At 58.8% G+C, this 16,916-nt stretch overlaps 1 protein-coding gene across 1 annotated transcript; it reads left to right on the forward strand.

The window, feature by feature from the left end:
• Nucleotides 1-2,002: 2,002 nt before the first annotated feature.
• SCHCODRAFT_01103664 (uncharacterized protein) lies at nt 2,003-2,474 on the forward strand (the record flags this gene model as incomplete). Its single annotated transcript, XM_003028025.2, has 2 exons — nt 2,003-2,297; nt 2,350-2,474. 2 exons carry the CDS (start codon nt 2,003-2,005, stop codon nt 2,472-2,474), a joined length of 420 nt encoding a protein of 139 aa, XP_003028071.1.
• Between the last annotated feature and the right edge of the window lie 14,442 nt (nt 2,475-16,916).

Genomic DNA, 16,916 nt, shown 5'->3' on the forward strand with positions numbered 1-16,916 from the left:
TCACAAGATCTCCTATGCCAAGGGCTCGCTCACCATAGTCCTCATCACAACGCGTCACCTCTGCCAACATCCGTGCCTCCACGCGCTTGTTTGCGTCCTTCCAAACGTGGTCAAGATTCTTAACGTGTTTGAGGTGACAATATTGAAGGTATGCAATCTCATTGTTGGTGGGTGGTGTGCTGAGCATTGTATAGACGTAGTCATGAGGTAAGCAAGGGTGACAGCCGTCCATCAAGTAGAAGAGGGAGACACCAAGCAAAGGATTGACATGAGCATGATGTCCCAAGAGGAGATCAGGTATGTACTCATCCCAGTCTTCCTGTGACAAAGGTGTGCTGACGTGAGCAATCATCTGCGTCAAGGTGTCATTGAACTTTTTGAGACGGCCGTTGGTCTGCGGATGATACGGTGACATGTGAATATGACGGATATTGAGACGACAAAGAAGGTTCTGTACCTGGTAAGACAGGAACTCTTCTCTGTTGTTGGTGAGCACCGCTGACAGCTTGCCGTGCAAAGATATGATGTAACGTAGCGTTGCAATGCTATCGGCAGATCGACACGGCAGAGCGTTTGCAAGGGTAAAGTCAGTGCCTAAGTCCACCGAAGTCAGTAAGTACTGATTTCCTGACTTGCACTTGGGAAGAGGACCGACGAAGTCGGATGACCAGACATTGCCTGCGTCAACTCGCGGGAGCGGATGGAGCGGCTGACTCACCGCTAGCTTGTGACGAGTGGATTGACAATGATTGCAGGTCTTGACATTGTGTTCGACGAATTCCGTCATGTACAGAACCCAGGTGCAAAGGCGGAAGGCAGCGGAGACAGCGGGAATGCCAATATGTCCGAGGTCATTGTAGAGGTTGCGGATGAGGTTGTTGGCCATGCGGACAGAGGTCTGGACATGTACCAAGCAAACGTTGGTGCCATCCTCGACAATGCGGTGGAGTTGGTTGTTGACAAGACGGAAGGAGCCGTCACCAACATCCTTCATCTTCTCACCGTGGAGAAGGCACTGCTCATATTCGGCAAGGGTTTTGAAGGCGGTGCTCCAGTCCAGGTGCTCGGCAGAAATGTCCATTGGGTTGGTGAAGAGCGGTGCGAGGGTCTTCGAATCCGGTACGTCTTCATTCTTGTTGATGCACGAGAGTGCGTCCACAATGAGTTGATGCTTACTGGGCCGATAGATGATACAAACGCCAAAGTGGGCTATATCATTGGCAAAGCACGAGAGATGGCGACCTAGGTCTTGTTGCATATGGAAATACTTGAGAGACTCATGATCGGTATGTACCACAATCGACGAGCCTTCAATGTAGTGCCGCCACTTATGCAGAGCATGGATGACCACCAACATCCCGCGCTCTTTCAGAAGTGGAAGGGGCACAGAGACTGGCAACAGAGGCACAGTCGACACAGACACGGACACGGACCGGAAGGCGACAACGCAACGGACTGAATAGAAAGGTAGGTAGAGGGACGCGTAAGCTACCGACATTGTATATACTTGTTGTCCATGGGCTTTAAGCACAGCCCGGTATAGATGAGTCAGAGGCGTCCACAAATACCCACTCGTGACAGGCTCATGAGCAGAGTAGCACTATTCGGTAGGAGTCATATGATGAGATTCAAATGCAATAGGTCGTGAGTCCTTCTCCTTGAAGTCGAAACAAGTGGTAGACTTACCATCGTCCTTCCTCCCATCTAGATCACAGAAGTCTTGGGGTTGGTGTGCTTGGACCGTCCCAAAGGGGATACTTACCTATAGTCACATATCACACTGTCACTTAACCTTGTCTTTGACTGTCATCTTGTGGTCTGCTGTCTGTGTCTGTGCCCTCCCATCTCAACAGGTTATGAGCCCCGTGCTCTAGTCTTTACCCAACCCCCCCCCCCCAAACTTCTCAGAACTTGCTTTTTTCCTCCAGAAAAACCCATTCTCTCGTTCTCTAAAATATTTCACTTGATTAATCGGTCTCATCTGCACCATCTACCACTCATCATGTCTTCCCTCCCCTCCTATGCTGTTGCTATCTTTCAGCAGTCGGAGAAGCTGCGAGGCAAGGCCAACTGGCACTCATTTGCGGAGGCTTTCATCAACTTCTGCACTGGTGTTGGTGCCGAGCACATTGTGGCTGACTCTGCGCTCAATCCATCCAAGACAGCACTGGACAATGCCATTGGATATGTCCTCTCTGGGATGCTGGAGAAGGATGTGAAGGATGGGGTGCCAGGGAAACATGGTGGCCAGGAGCTGTACAAGGCACTGAAGGCCAGCTGTGTACATAGGGTCTTTGGTAAGACGTGCGACAATTGTCCGCCACATATTTGCAAAGTTCATCGTACCAGTTATCCACACAGCCATGGGCCCCCGGGACCTCACTGGGGGCTGCCCGGCCTCTGCCCAATGCGGCAGGCGACCCGCCGGCTCACCGTGCGCGCTGATCCCGCCCGCATCGCCCCGTCGGGATTGATGGGGCCCGCCTCGCGCACCACGGTGGCTGTGCTATGCGCGCGGTGGCATCTTGTCCTGCGGCACGCTGCTCCCTTTGCTTCTGTCAGTCATACGTGCGATAAAATAGTATACAAAGCTAATTGTATATCTATATACCCAATACACTACTGTATACGAGCTAAAAGAGAACAAAAAGCGCTGTCGATTTTGTTTTGACAGCGCGTTGGGCAATACACAGGCGTGGAGGGCAAGTAAAAGGGCAAGATGTCCAAGGCAGAATCGAGCCAGTGATCACACTAGAGCGACAGCAAACAAGTCAGGAGTATATTCAGTGGTACAGAACGCATAACTACGCACCTAGAGCGACAGCAAACGAGTCAGGAAGAGAAAAGACTTGGATGTGCCGCTCTAGGCAGGAGGGACCGGCAAATGCCGAGGAAATATGTGGCACTCGGCAATAAGGTGCGAGCGCAGAGATATAACTGTAAGTAAGCGTACAGTACCGGGAAAAAGTCCGAAAAATCACAGAAAAATACCATAGGCGCTAGAGAGCGCGTAGACACCGATTCCAACACAAGAGGGTGAGAGAGAGAGGGCATGAGAGGGCGCATATGTGCGCCCACCACGCAAACTGCCATGCAAGTCCGGAGGTGAGGGGGAGGGGAGTGATGTTGCGTGCTTGGTGACAGGATGAGCATGGCCCCTCATTCCTTGCTCCAAGGCTAGACACGTGGAGATGGGGGACAGAGGGGAAGAGATGTGTTGTCGCCGCTGATGGCAACGACTTGGGGGCGAGAAGTGGAGATGGCGGGGGGTTGGGATGGTGGTGGTGGGAGTGATGTGAGGGGCGACCGATCATGACCTCGCAGCCGTGTTATTGGATGTGTGCACACATTGTCACTATGAGGTAGGAGAAGAATAAGGACATTAGTATGTGAGCAACAGCTGACAGTGAGCGAGGTCAGTCCCTATGAATATAACTACACTGCCCAGCCCGGCAGGGCTCTGTGTTACAACATTTCCAGAGATTACTTGGGCAGCCACTGCTGCAATTTATAGCTACGTCGTACAACTACATCTGCCAGGGCTCCTCGCAGGAGCCCTGGCCGGCTCGGCCATTGCCGTGCTCATCTTCGTTTCGGCCATTGCCGTTGCGCGCTCACCGCGACCACCCGCTGCTCGCTCGTCATTGCCTGACGCGCGCTTCCCAACGCCGTGGCACGTGACCCCGCCGCTCGGGCTCCCGACGCCCCGCGCGCGCATCCCGCCACCACGCTCCCGCCCGCCATTCGCACGCTCCTTCCCGTGTTGTCCAACATGCCTTGTGTCGTGCCCTCGCGCAGGTTCGCGTCCCGGCAAATGCCGACCGCGCGTTGCAGCCACCTGCAGGAGCGCCGTCGCGTGCTGGCCGTTGACCCGCACATCCTGGGCAAATCACCTTATGCTGTACCCCAGATTTAAATTTAATTGATAGTTTACATACACCTTATTTGAATCCTAGCGTAGGGCCTTCGAGGCCGGCAATTCCCGTGAACCGCCTTGCGAGCTGAGCTGCCAGCCCCGGGCGATGCCCTTATAGGGCAGCACGGCCGCGACGCGCCGCGCGCGGCCTGCGCGCGCTCGGGCGGCTCGTGTGACGCGCTGATGCGACGCGCTCAGGTCACGTGCACCCGCTCGACGCGTCGTCGGCGCGTCGCACGGCGGCGCGGCAGGCGCCTCGAGCACGAGAACATGGAAGAATATAGTAGTATATAGGTATAGATAACATATTCAGGTATAAAGAAAGGGAAGGGAGCGAGGGGACTGCGGAAAAAGTGAAAAAAGGCGCGAGCAAAATTTTCACTCGCGCCGATCGCGCTCCTGCCGCGCGCGTGAGGGAAAGGGAGCGGGTAAGGGAAAGGAGCCTCGCCCCGAGCTACGCGCGCGCATTCGCGTCGAAAGACGCGTCCGCCGCGACCGCGTAGCAGCGCGGGGAAGGGGAGTGTCCGAGGCAGAATCGAGCCAGTGATCACACTAGAGCGACAGCAAACGAGTCAGAATCATATTCAGCAGTACAGAACGCATAACTACGCACCTAGAGCGACAGCAAACGAGTCAGGAAGAGAAAAGACTCGGATGCGCCGCTCTAGGCAGGAGGGACCGGCAAATGCCGAGGAAATATGTGGCGCTCGGCAATAAGGCGCGAGCGCACAAGTAATACTGTAGGTAAGCGTACAGTACCGGGAAAAAGTCCGTAAAATCGCAGAAAAATGCCATAGGCGCTAGAGAGCGCGTAGACACCGATTCCAACACACCCCCTTGATCGAGCACGTCCTAGCGCCCAAATCCAAGGCCAGAGAGCGTTGCCATGTGCTGCAGCTTGACCCGGCCCAAGGCCTTGGTCAGCATGTCAGCCGGCATGTCCGCTGTCTGCAGATGGACAAGGCGGATGCTGCCGCGATGCACCTCATCGCGCAGCCAGTAGAAGCGCAGGTCCAGGTGCTTCATGCGCCCATGATGCTCCGGGTTCTTGGCCACCTGCAGCGCCGAGTTGTTGTCGATGTAGAGGGTGGAGGGCGCGCTCTTGACCGAGTAGCCACACTCGGTCAGGAAGTTGCGCATCCACAGGATCTCCTGGCCGGCAGAGCACGCCGCGACGTACTCTGCCTCGGTGGTCGAAAGCGCGACTATAGTCTGCAGCTTGGACGACCAGGAGACCGCTCCACCTGCCATCATGACAATCTGGCCGCTGGTAGACCGACCGTTGTCCGGGTTGCCACCATGGTCCGCGTCGGTGTAGGTGTAGAAGAGCTCGGAGCGCGCATTCACCGCCTTGCCGTCGTAGGTCAGCTTGTAGTCAAGCGTGCCCTTGAGATAGCGGAAGAGGTGCTTGAGCGCGTTCCAGTGCGGGCGGCCAGGGTTGCCAGTGAAGCGAGCGAGGACGGAGACCGGGTAGGCGAGGTCAGGACGAGTGGCGAGGGCGAGCCAGGCAATGGCGCCGACTGCAGAGGCGTACTCCTTAGCGCGGGTGGACATGAACTCGATGTCTTCCGGCGTGACAGGAGCGTCGGCGGCGCTGAGCTTGTGCGAGGGGTTGAGCGGAGTGGTGACCGGGCTGCACTCGGCCATGCCAAACCGCTCGAGGACGTCCGTGGCATACTGGCGCTGCGAAAGAGACAGCGTGCGCTGGCTGCGCTCGCGCTCAATGGCAACGCCCAGTAGCCAAGTGGTAGGACCCAACTCGCGCAGCTTGAAGTGCTTCTTCAGCTCGCCGATGATACCGAGCGCCTGTGCGTCAGTCTTGCACCCAATCGTCATGTCGTCCACAAAGACGGGCACGAGGATGCGCGCGTCACCGCGTCCATACACCCACACGCTGTGGTCGCAGAGGATGCGCGTGAAGCCCATCTCTACAAGCACCTTGTTCAGCGTCTCGTGCCAGACATGACTCGCCTGCTTCAGCCCATAGAGCGACTTCTTCAAGCGCCAGACATAGTCCTTGTCAGGATCAATGCCGAGCTTGAAGCCGGGCGGTTGGCGCATGTAGATCTCCTCGGCCAGCTTGCCATTCAAGAACGCGTTGCTGATGTCGATGGAGTAGAGCACGAGGTCGTCCATAGCGGCGAGGGCGAGGATAGCGCGGATGGCGGCCCACTTTGGCGTAGGAGCGAACGTCTCGGTGTACTCGAAGCCGGGACGCTGCGAGAAACCCTGCGCGACGCAGCGTGCCTTGTACCGCTCGATAGACCCATCAGCATTGCGCTTGACCTTGAACACCCACCGGCTGCCAATAGCGCGCTTGCCTGGCGGCAGTTCGACCACCTCGAACGTGCCGTTGTCGACCAGCGCCTGCACTTCGTCGAATGCGGCCTCGATCCACTTGGCCTTGTCCGGGCGAAGCAGCGCTTCAGCAAACGTCTTGGGCTCGCCTTGCTGCGGGTCGGGCGCGACTGTAGTGGAGAGGGCGAAGTCGAGGGCCTGTTCTACTGACCAGTCCTCTTGGGTGATGCCGCTGAAGACGTAGTCGAGGCCGGCCTGAAGAACGTGCGCTCCTGGGATAGGCGTCTCATCAGTGATCCGCAGCTCGTCCTCACTCCCTGACCACTCCATCATTCTGCGCCTCGCCTCTGCTCTGTCTTGCGCATCATCCTCCTGCACCTGCTCTCTGCGCTCCTCCAGCACCCCCTGCTCGCTCTGCTCCTCCTGCTCCTCCTCCTCCTCATCCACCTCCTCAATCTGGCCGGATAACGGCGCAAACCGGTTAGGGGACGTCACCTGCGGCTGGGGCGCGGGTGTGGACGATGTAGCGCGGCCTGTAGAAGGCGGCGCAGGCTGCTTTTGCCAAGCGCGAGTCGTCAATTCGCGCTCGGATAAGCTATGGGTCGGCTTGGTTGCCCGAGGCAGACGCGACGGTGGCGGTCCGCTCGAGGTAGACGGCCGAACTGTCTCCCAAGGAGGGGACGGACTGCGCTCTGCGCGCGGCGCTGACTGCTGCTCCTGCGCGCGCTCCTGCCTGCCTCTCAGCGCGGCCTTGCTAGGCGGCGCAGTGCGAGACGGGCGGGGCGCAGAGGGCGGCGGCGGACGTGCGCTAGGCGGCGTGGTAGGCTCAGCTGGCTGCTGAAGCGGCGTGGAGGGTGCCGGCGGCGATGTGGGCGGCGGCGTGCGCAACTGAGGCGCGGCAGGCGCTGGCGGTCCGGATGGGGGAGGTGGCTGATCATCATAGAGCGCGACACCATCGTCATCTGCGCTATGACGATGGGTAGAGGGCGACGGCACATCACCCCCTTGATCAGCAACATCCCCAAAGTCCGGAGGGCCTTCACCTCGGTCTATAATCTCCGCAGTGATGAGATTGAGGCTCTTGAGCGACGTACCCGGCATGTAGCGCTCATCAAACACCGCATGCGAAGAGATAACCGTCTTCTTGGTGGCCGGGTTGTAGAACAACCACGCCTTGGTGCCCGGAGGGTACCCCAAGAAGATGCACTTCTGAGAGTGCGGCTCGAGCGCGCGCCGGTGCTTGTCCTTCACCAGGACGTATGCCAGACACCCAAAGACGCGGAAGTAGCCAACATCCGGCGTCTTGCCAGTCCAGGCAATGTGGGGGGTGGTGTCAGGCGGTAGAGCGGAGGTAGGAGCGCGGTTGGCGACGTGGTTGTAGGCGGCTATAGCGTAGGCCCAGAATGAAGGCGGCAGCTTCGCTTCATAGAGCATAGAGCTAGCGCCATTGGCAAGGGTTAGATTAGCACGCTCAGCAACGCCGTTCTGATGTGGCTCATCTGGCTCTGTGATCTCCAACCGCCACCCCTCCTTCAGCGCCGCGTCCTTCATGACGTTGGAGATGTACTCGCCGCCCCCATCGCAGCGCAGTACCTCCAAGCGCTGACCGCTCTCCACCTCAGCAGCCGCCTTGAACTGCTGGATAGCAGCCCAAGCGTCGCTCTTGCGCTTCAAGTACGCCACCCAGCGCCGCCGCGTCTTGTCGTCTATGAAGGTGATCCAGTAGAGGTTCGCCCCCTCTCTGGATGCGACCGGCATAGGACCCTTCAAGTCGGTGTGAACCAACTCGAGGGGACGCGTTGCGCGCTCTCCCGGACCGCGCGGTACCGCCTTGCGCGTCTGCTTCCCCATGATGCATGGCTCGCAGATCGGGTCCGGCGCCTCCCTGCTGTCAAACCGCATGCCCCTCACCAGCTTGCGCTGCCGCAGCTTCGCAATATCCCCATGGTTGACGTGCGCAAAGCGGCGGTGCCAGAGCGCAGCGTCGAGCGGGAGCGTGGTAGAGGCGGCGCGCTGCGCGCTGTGCGCAGGAGGAACGACGACGTAGCCGTCCAGGTAGCCCGTGTTCGAGTCGTCCACAGTAGCGGTGCAGACGAGCGCCCCAGCGCGGTAGAAGGCGACGCGCTTGTCCTTGATGCTGACCTCGTACCCCTTGTGCGCAGTAAGATGATAAATTGACAGGAGGTTCGAGGTAAGCAAAGGAACATGAAGGACGTCGAAGAACACAATAGGCGTAAGCAACTTCTCCCCCTCCACCGGCTGGTACTCCACCGACCCGATGCCCGCCGAGTAGACGATCGCGCCGTTCGCTAGGCGAACAGGAACACGATGCGGCGAGTAGGTGACGAACCAATCTCGCCGCGGCGTCATGTGTAGAGACGCACCTGTGTCGGTGTTGAAGTTAGCCGCAGCCTTGGACTGGAGCCACTCCTTGAGAGCGGGGGAGGAAGTGAAAGCGCTTGCCTGGCCTGCGGACTCGACGCGCGCAGCAGCGGCGGAGGTAGACGGCGTAGAGGACGCGTCAGAGGGCGCAGAGGGCGCAGAGGACGCGCCGGACGCGTTGGCGCCGCCCTTGTTCTTCTTCTTCTGCTGGCGCTTCGAGGTAGAAGCAGCGGCAGCGGCCTCCTCCTCCTTCTTCCAGTCCGGCTTGAACTTGGGGCAGTCGCGGATGAGGTGCGGGCCCTTGCAGTTGTAGCACTCGGGCGTGTACCCGGCGCGGTTGGCTGCGAGGGGCGTGCCGTCCGCCGTCATCCGGTGCGAGGCGAACTCGCGCGCGATCATGTCCTTCACTGTCTCGTAGGTGAGCGCCTTGTCGAGCAGGAGGGAGGTGTACATGTTCGAATGCTGCGGGTTCGGGGAGGCGGCGAGCGCGCGCATGGTGACCATCGCCTTCAGCTCGAGGTCCATCGTGGCTAAGTCGTAGCCGGTCGCAGGGCGCAGGGACTGGACGCGCGTCATGGCCTCGTCGACGCGCGAGAGGAGGTCGGTGAGGGCAGTGGTAGCCTCGGCGTCGTCGCCCAGGTTGACGTCGAAGAAGTCAGAGAGCGCGGCAAAGCGCGTGCCGGCCTCCTGGATGTTGAAGGCGGTCTTCATCGCGTCGTACAGGTCCTTGGGCGTGCTGCGCTTGTCCTTGAACTGCGGACGAAGCGGCTCCTCCATGGCAAGCCAAAGCTCGCCAGCAGCCTTCTCCAAGCGCTGCTCATACTCCTCCTGAGTGCGGTACTCTGCATCAGTGACCGCGCTCGCGTCCTTGGGCTTGGGCTTGGTGACAGTGCCCTTGGCATAGCGCCAGAGGCCCTTGCTGGACAGCCAGGGCTGGATCTCGCTGTCCCACCAGCTCCAGTTGAAGCGGGTGAGGATGGGGCGGCCGTCTGAGTCACGTTTCGACATGGCGCAAAGGGACGCTTGTTGGGGACGATCGAACCGGCGAAAGTGGACGCGAGTGGGGTCGACGTGTAGGGGAGAAGGGCGCGGAGTGACTAGAAGTTGTTTGAAGAGGAACGGACGCGAACTGCGTGCGCAACGGCGAATATGAGGGAGGGCGAAAATTTGCGGTGATCGGAGGTGCTGGACTTCGCACGGCGATAGCGGCGGTACTGGCGAATTTCGCGGAGCGCGGCTCGGGCACAAGGTAGGGGAGTATCTTGCGCGTCGAATGCCGCTCGAACGGAGGGAAACGCAGCTGGTACGCGCGCACAACGGCGAGTTTGAGTCGGGGTGTTGATTTGGCTGATTGGGGCAGCTAGAGCGCGGGGCTCATAACCTGTCCGAGGCAGAATCGAGCCAGTGATCACACTAGAGCGACAGCAAACGAGTCAGAATCATATTCAGCAGTACAGAACGCATAACTACGCACCTAGAGCGACAGCAAACGAGTCAGGAAGAGAAAAGACTCGGATGCGCCGCTCTAGGCAGGAGGGACCGGCAAATGCCGAGGAAATATGTGGCGCTCGGCAATAAGGCGCGAGCGCACAAGTAATACTGTAGGTAAGCGTACAGTACCGGGAAAAAGTCCGTAAAATCGCAGAAAAATGCCATAGGCGCTAGAGAGCGCGTAGACACCGATTCCAACAGGGAGCGGGAGGGGTGGTATACAATCCGCGCGCTTGCGAGGCGCATGGGGATGCGGACCCAGTGGGTATGCCCAGAGAATGTGCGATGGGGATAGGAGATAGTACTCCTGCTAAGCCCCCCGGCCCTGGTCTCTCGCGATCCCCTACGTGGGCGGGCACAGCCACACGCGGCGGTAGCAGACGTGCGCTGCGAGCTGAAGGTAAGCTCCGCAGCGCCATGCGCGCCGATGATCGCGCAGGGGCTCGCCATGAAGGCGAGTCTGCGCGAGGGGGGGAGGATGGGAGGGGAAGGCAACGGTCAGCCACCCAGCAGGCGCAAGCGATGCGCGGCTGCAGGTGATGGCACGGTAGCCAAAAGGCTCGGGAGACTCGTCTAGGACGCATAGTGCGCCTTAAATGAGCCCCCGCGCCCTCAGACTGCATCTGAGGCGGAGAAGAGCAGGAGCGGGGCGATCCCCGTTCTCCTCTTCTCGCGTTGTCGTGCCGATAGCGTGCCTCTGCCGGCCCCGCTATTGACAGATAACTCAATTGGTCAGTAGAAAGTATGCTGCGTGGGCCGCATACACGCACGAGCTGCCCCCTCCGCGCATGCCTTGCTGGATCGCGTCTTCCGGTGCGTGTTGTCGGTATATGCGGTTTTATGATCACGGCATACGGCATTGCAGCAGTTAGAGGTGAGAATGAGGAGAGGGAATGGGGGAGGGGATGACTTGAGGCGGCGGGACGACAGTAAGAGTGGGGAGGTGAGGGTTGAAGACAAAGAGACGCGCGGCGGGACACGTCGGATGGTCGGGCCGGAGTCTCGGTCCGACCGCCGAGCATTGTCGTCGTCGTGCTCGACAGCCTCGGACAAAGGCCGAGGAAGGATTAAGGACACAGTTATTCCAGCGTATATTACCAGATTTCTGCCAGATCTGATTCTGAGAGTTTGGACGAGTTCCGATCTCGGGAAAGTGGTGAGGTTGACTTTGGGGTCTGACATGCGCAAGGGATCATTCACTCCCCTTTGGAGCGAGACCAGTAGGTAGTTTCTCCTCCTACCTGCTCGCTGTGTGCCTCGATCGCATTCATTCTTTTTGTGAGACTTGGGGGAACCCTTCCAGTATATTGTTCCACAGTTAAAACTCTGCAATACATACAGGATGACTTACAATGATCCATATAATAGCCTCAGGCTGTCAACTTCCAAGTGTTTGTAGTATTTGGGTAAGATCCTGGGGTCCCCTTCTCTCCAAACCTACAATATACGTAGTATACTATTCTAGGACTACTTATGTGTACTTATCTCTGACTTACCCCGAGCCCGGCATCTTTCCGAGGCCATCCAAGACAGCGACGAGCGCTGTCGGAAGCCCGGGCCGACCATGGCGCGGTCCCAAAGCACACGACAACGGTCCCGAAGTCACACGACAGCAGTCCCAAAGTCACACGACAAGAGTCCGGCTGAAGTGACTCCCCCGATCGCGGTCCCCTGCCGCCTTGTCCACTGCACCCGTGCCCGCCTCCATAGCCCTCACCGACGGTACAGCAGCTGATGAGAAATCACAGCGGCAATCGCGCCACACAATACGGCAATCGCGCAGCCAAAACGCCTTCGGGCGACGCGTACGGGGAGGGGGAGAGCGGTGCGTAATCACGCGCCGCCTTTTCTGCTTATTACTAACAATTGTCCTCTGTTGCGAGGGAGCCCTACAGCGAGGCAGGGGTCGGGTGGGTGATTGTAGCCCGCCCACCCTATACCTCCATCGCCCTCGGAATATATCTGAGGGCGCGAGTATCTCACCTACGACGCATGCACTTTAGGTGGGTCCTCGGTGGGTCTATGTACTGCCGTGCCGCCATCTGCATGGCATGCGCGTCGCGTTCATCCCCTCCCCCCTCCCCCTCCCCCGCACTGCTACGCGGTCGCGGCGGACGCGTCTTTCGACGCGAATGCGCGCGCGTAGCTTGGGGCGAGGCTCCTTTCCCTTACCCGCTCCCTCACGCGCGCGGCAGGAGCGCGATCGGCGCGAGTGAAAATTTTGCTCGCGCCTTTTTTCACTTTTTCCGCAGTCCCCTCGCTCCCTTCCCTTTCTTTATACCTGAATATGTTATCTATACCTATATACTACTATATTCTTCCATGTTCTCGTGCTCGAGGCGCCTGCCGCGCCGCCGTGCGACGCGCCGACGACGCGTCGAGCGGGTGCACGTGACCTGAGCGCGTCGCATCAGCGCGTCACACGAGCCGCCCGAGCGCGCGCAGGCCGCGCGCGCGGCGCGTCGCGGCCGTGCTGCCCTATAAGGGCATCGCCCGGGGCTGGCAGCTCAGCTCGCAAGGCGGTTCACGGGAATTGCCGGCCTCGAAGGCCCTACGCTAGGATTCAAATAAGGTGTATGTAAACTATCGATTAGATTTAAATCTGGGGTACAGCATCAGCTGGGCAAATGCCTGGGACACGTGGCGGTTGTCGGGTAGCGCGCGCGCCACAAAACATGCCGCACCCTCCCTCCTTGCCGTGCCCTCTCTCCTTGCTGCGCTTGCGCCGGCTAGTCAGATGCTGCTCCGGCTTGTTCCAAGCCGCCGCCCATGCATCGCCCGCGCCACCCTCGCTTCGCTGCTCCCGAGCGCGCCATCGCACTTACCTAACACACTCGCTGGCAGCCGTGCATATCCTCACCAATGCTCGCCGCGAGGACACGATCAGCGCGCCACCGCATCCAAGCCGCGAGCCCGGTGGGCGTGAGCAACAACTGGTAGGTCATTGTTGTCATGCAGCTGGCCCGCAAGAGCGGGCCAGCTGTGCCCGTGGCTACGCATCGGGCGTGGCGGCGAACAGATGGCGGCGCTGACGTGGTCGCTATGGCGACCATGTGGGCAGGTTGCATTTGCGAGCGGGTGCAGCGGAGAGATGCAGAAGGGGTATTGGAGGGGTGCAGTGATGGGAGGTGGGTGTGTCGAGGGCTCGATCGGCGAGGGTGGTGGGAAGAGCGGCGCTGTTGAGCGCGCGCGCAGGTGATCAAGGCGATGCACCTGTCGGCGCTTGGCGGTCAAGGGACGAAGAGAGAAAAGCAGTAATCAGCACACGCCAAAATTGACGCGCGCTGACCATGCCAGCAAGGGGAAGGGCGTGGGCTGAGGGCTGGGTGTTGGGAGACAGTGATGGTCAAGAGCAAAGGACATTGGGTCGGCTGCGGACGGAATTCGTTTCCGTCTGCGCACGTGCCCGGCAAATGCTGGTGGCGCCTCCCTTCGCCCTCATCCCGCACATCTATTGCCCATCCATCCCTCCTTTCTTCTTGTGAGGGCCAGAAAATGACTTAGAACCTTGATAAACTCGCATATCTTAGCTCTACATCATATTTCAGCTCGCTATGTGCCTGTAGGCAAGCATAACATAAGATTTTTGTTTTTTTACAGTGTTCATTAGACGAGTGCGAGCACGAGATCTAGTCATGTTAGGACCGTGCAACCTACGCTGCTAAGCCCGAGATCGATCCCCTTTACCCCTGATCGGATTAGCTGTTCATGCGCACCCAGATCATCGCAGGAAAGAGGGGGAAAGGAACAGGAAGGACAGGAAAGGATTGGAAACAGATAAAAGGCAGAAGGGATTAGGAAAGGAGTCAAGGAAAGGTGCAGGGTCAACTGAGGAAAGAGAGGATGGGTCTCAGAACTCAACAGGGGGTTTATCCTGGTTGATATTGAGCCTGTCTACTACGAACTAAGCTACTGGCTTATATACTAAGCAGACAGTGGAATAAGAAAAGTCCGGAATTGCTAGATAAGGAAAGTGCGGGAATCCGGAATAAGTGGAAACTAGGAAAGCACATGGAAATGCGGAAGCGAACTGTAAGTGCAGGGCAGGAAGGGGTTAGTGACATAAGAGTCATGACGAAGGAGCGGGAAGGAAGCGGGAATTGTAAGCGGAATATCGTAAGGACATGAAGCATTTCACGAGCTAAATAAGCGCAGAGAGCGCAAGACCTCAGTCTTCCTGCGTATAGGATAGCGACTTAATTCATACCTAAATAAGCGCAGAGAGCGCAAGACTAAAGTACAGTCAGTATAAGTAAGAGTAAAGTAAGTAAAAGACATACCCTCAGTCTTCCTGCGTATAGGATAGCGACTGAGGGAAAAGGAAAGGTAGGTACACGCGTATGTACGGGGCTATCCGGGCAAAGCGTGGGGAAAAGTCATGTGATCTCAACTCTTGAAACTTACATAAGCAGTTCCAAGGATTGAGGTCACATGACCTGGCTGAAGGTAGACTCGCCACTAAACACCACTTTTGACACTCCCACTCGAGTCTGGCCGCAAGCCCATACCTTGGCAGAACTTGAGATGCTTCTCATGAGGTAGTGCGTTGGTGAAGATGTCCGCAACCATCTCGTCCGTGGGGTACCAGAGAACGACGCACTCGCCGGTGGCAACCAGCCCATCGCGGATGTAGTGGTACTTCCGCTGGATGTGCTTGGTCCGAGCACGGAACTGGGCATCCTGGCTGAGGATAATGGCCGCACGGTTGTCGCACCTGAGCTCGGTGGCACCAGCCTGCCGACGTCCCAGCTCGTCAAAGAACGAGCGGAGCCACGCCAAGTGTTGGCCCGCATTAGCTAGGCCAATGTACTCCGACTCGGTAGACGAGAGAGAGACCATGGACTGCCGCTTGCTGGACCAACCTATGGCGCCCCGACTTGAGATGAACACAAAGCCGGAGGTGGACTTGGACGTGTCATTGCATCCGCCCCATTCAGCGTCAGTGTAGCCGTGGAAGTCAAGGTCCATGCCGGCGTCAGCGCCGTCGTAGACCAGACACCAGTCGCGCGTCTTCTTGAGGTACCGGAGGACGCGCTTGGCCAGTTCCCAATGGCAAGCCTTGGGGGCGGCGCTATAGCGGCCAAGAACCCCCACCACATAGGCGGTATCCGGTCGGGTACCCATCATCCCGTACATGAGCGAGCCCACAACGCTCTGGTAGGAGACGACGGGACCTCCGGGGACCAAGGCCATATGAGTGCGCACCTCATTGTCGTTCGGGTCATCGGCAGAGATGCGAGTGCTTGTGGACATGGGGGTGCTGACGCCCGTGCAGTCCGACATGCCATAGCGCTCAAGCACGGTGTCGATGTACTTCCTCTGGGAGAGGGAGATCGTGCGCTTGCCCGGGTGCCGGATAATCTCGATGCCCAGGAGGTACTTGGCGGGACCCAAGTCGCGCATCTTGAAGGAGGCCGTGAGCTTCTTCTTGATGCTGTCCATGAAAGGACGCGAGGTAGCGGCGAGGAGGAGGTCGTCGACGTAGATGACGAGGAAGCAAACCTGCTTGCCGTCCCGGAAGACGTAGAGGCAAGTCTCCGAGTTGAGGCGCACAAAACCGAGCTTGTCGAGCTTGTTGTGGAGCGTCTGGTTCCACGCGCGACCGGCCTGCTTGAGGCCGTAGACTGACTTCTTGAGCCGCCAGCAGTAGCCCTCCCGGATGTCCACACCGGTCGGGGGAAGCATGTAGAGCGTCTGTAGCAGCTCACCATTGAGGTAGGTGGTGTTCACGTCCATCTGGTCAGTGTAGAGGCCGAGGCGGACAGCGAGGGCAAGGATGATGCGGATGGACTCCAGGCTTGCGAAGGGCGCAAAGGTGTCCTGGTAGTCGACTCCTTCCTGCTGAGTGAAGCCGCGCGCCACGATGCGCACCTTGTACCGCTCGATGTTCCCTTGAGCATCCTCCTTCAGAGAGAAGACATGCTTGGAGGTGATCGGCTTGACGCCCTCCGGGATGGGTACCTCCTCGTAGACGTCATTCAGCTTGAAGCTGTTCAACTCCTCCGACTGTGCGTCCAACCACTTGTCGCGCTCTGGGCTCGCCATGCCTTGCTTCCAAGTAATGGGAATCTTCTGTGTGCCACTACTCGACCGACCACCAGATGCCACGCCCGCGAAGGGTTCGTCATTGAGAAAAGCAAAGTTCACTGACTCGCCCTCTTCGTCAGGTTGACCCGGGGGATCCCCACCCCCCTGGGTAGGCGCTGGTGCAGGTTCTGGTTCGGGAGCTGGCGGCGGAGGTGGAGGAGGAGCTTCTGCCTGAGGAGGCTGCTCTCGACGCAGCTGATGCTGTAAGGTAGATTTAAATCTACCCCGACAGTTTACGTATCGTCGATTGAAATCTTTCACGACGTCAAATCGGCCCGATTCCCGCGCCCGGGCAGCCCGACGCAGGCGCCGGGACGTGCCCTAATAGGGCACCGGGGCCGTGATGCGCCCCGCGCGTGGCCGCCGCGGCGCGGGAACGTCACGCGCATGCGCCCCGGACGCGTCGGGGACGCGCCGCATGCTGCCGCCGCCGCCGTCGCGCGTCGTAGCGAGCGCGAAATGTACCTAAAAGATGTACATAATATCTATATACTACATACTAAGGGGGATGGCTAGAAAGGATGAAAAAAGAGGGGAAAAGCGCGAGCAAAAATTTTCGCTCGCGCGCGACGCGCTCCCGCTGCTTGTGCAGCACGCGAAAGCGCAGGAGAAGGGTAGGAAAGGGGAGGGGGACATCCCCCCAAGCTACGTGCACCCATTCACGTCGACAGACGCGTCCGCGGTGGTCACGTAGCAAGTTCGGGGTGGAGGGAGGGTGGGAGGAGTCACAACTCCCTCCCTG

This window comes from Schizophyllum commune, assembly GCF_000143185.2.
Source record: "Schizophyllum commune H4-8 unplaced genomic scaffold SCHCOscaffold_11, whole genome shotgun sequence".
Lineage (NCBI taxonomy): Eukaryota > Fungi > Basidiomycota > Agaricomycetes > Agaricales > Schizophyllaceae > Schizophyllum > Schizophyllum commune.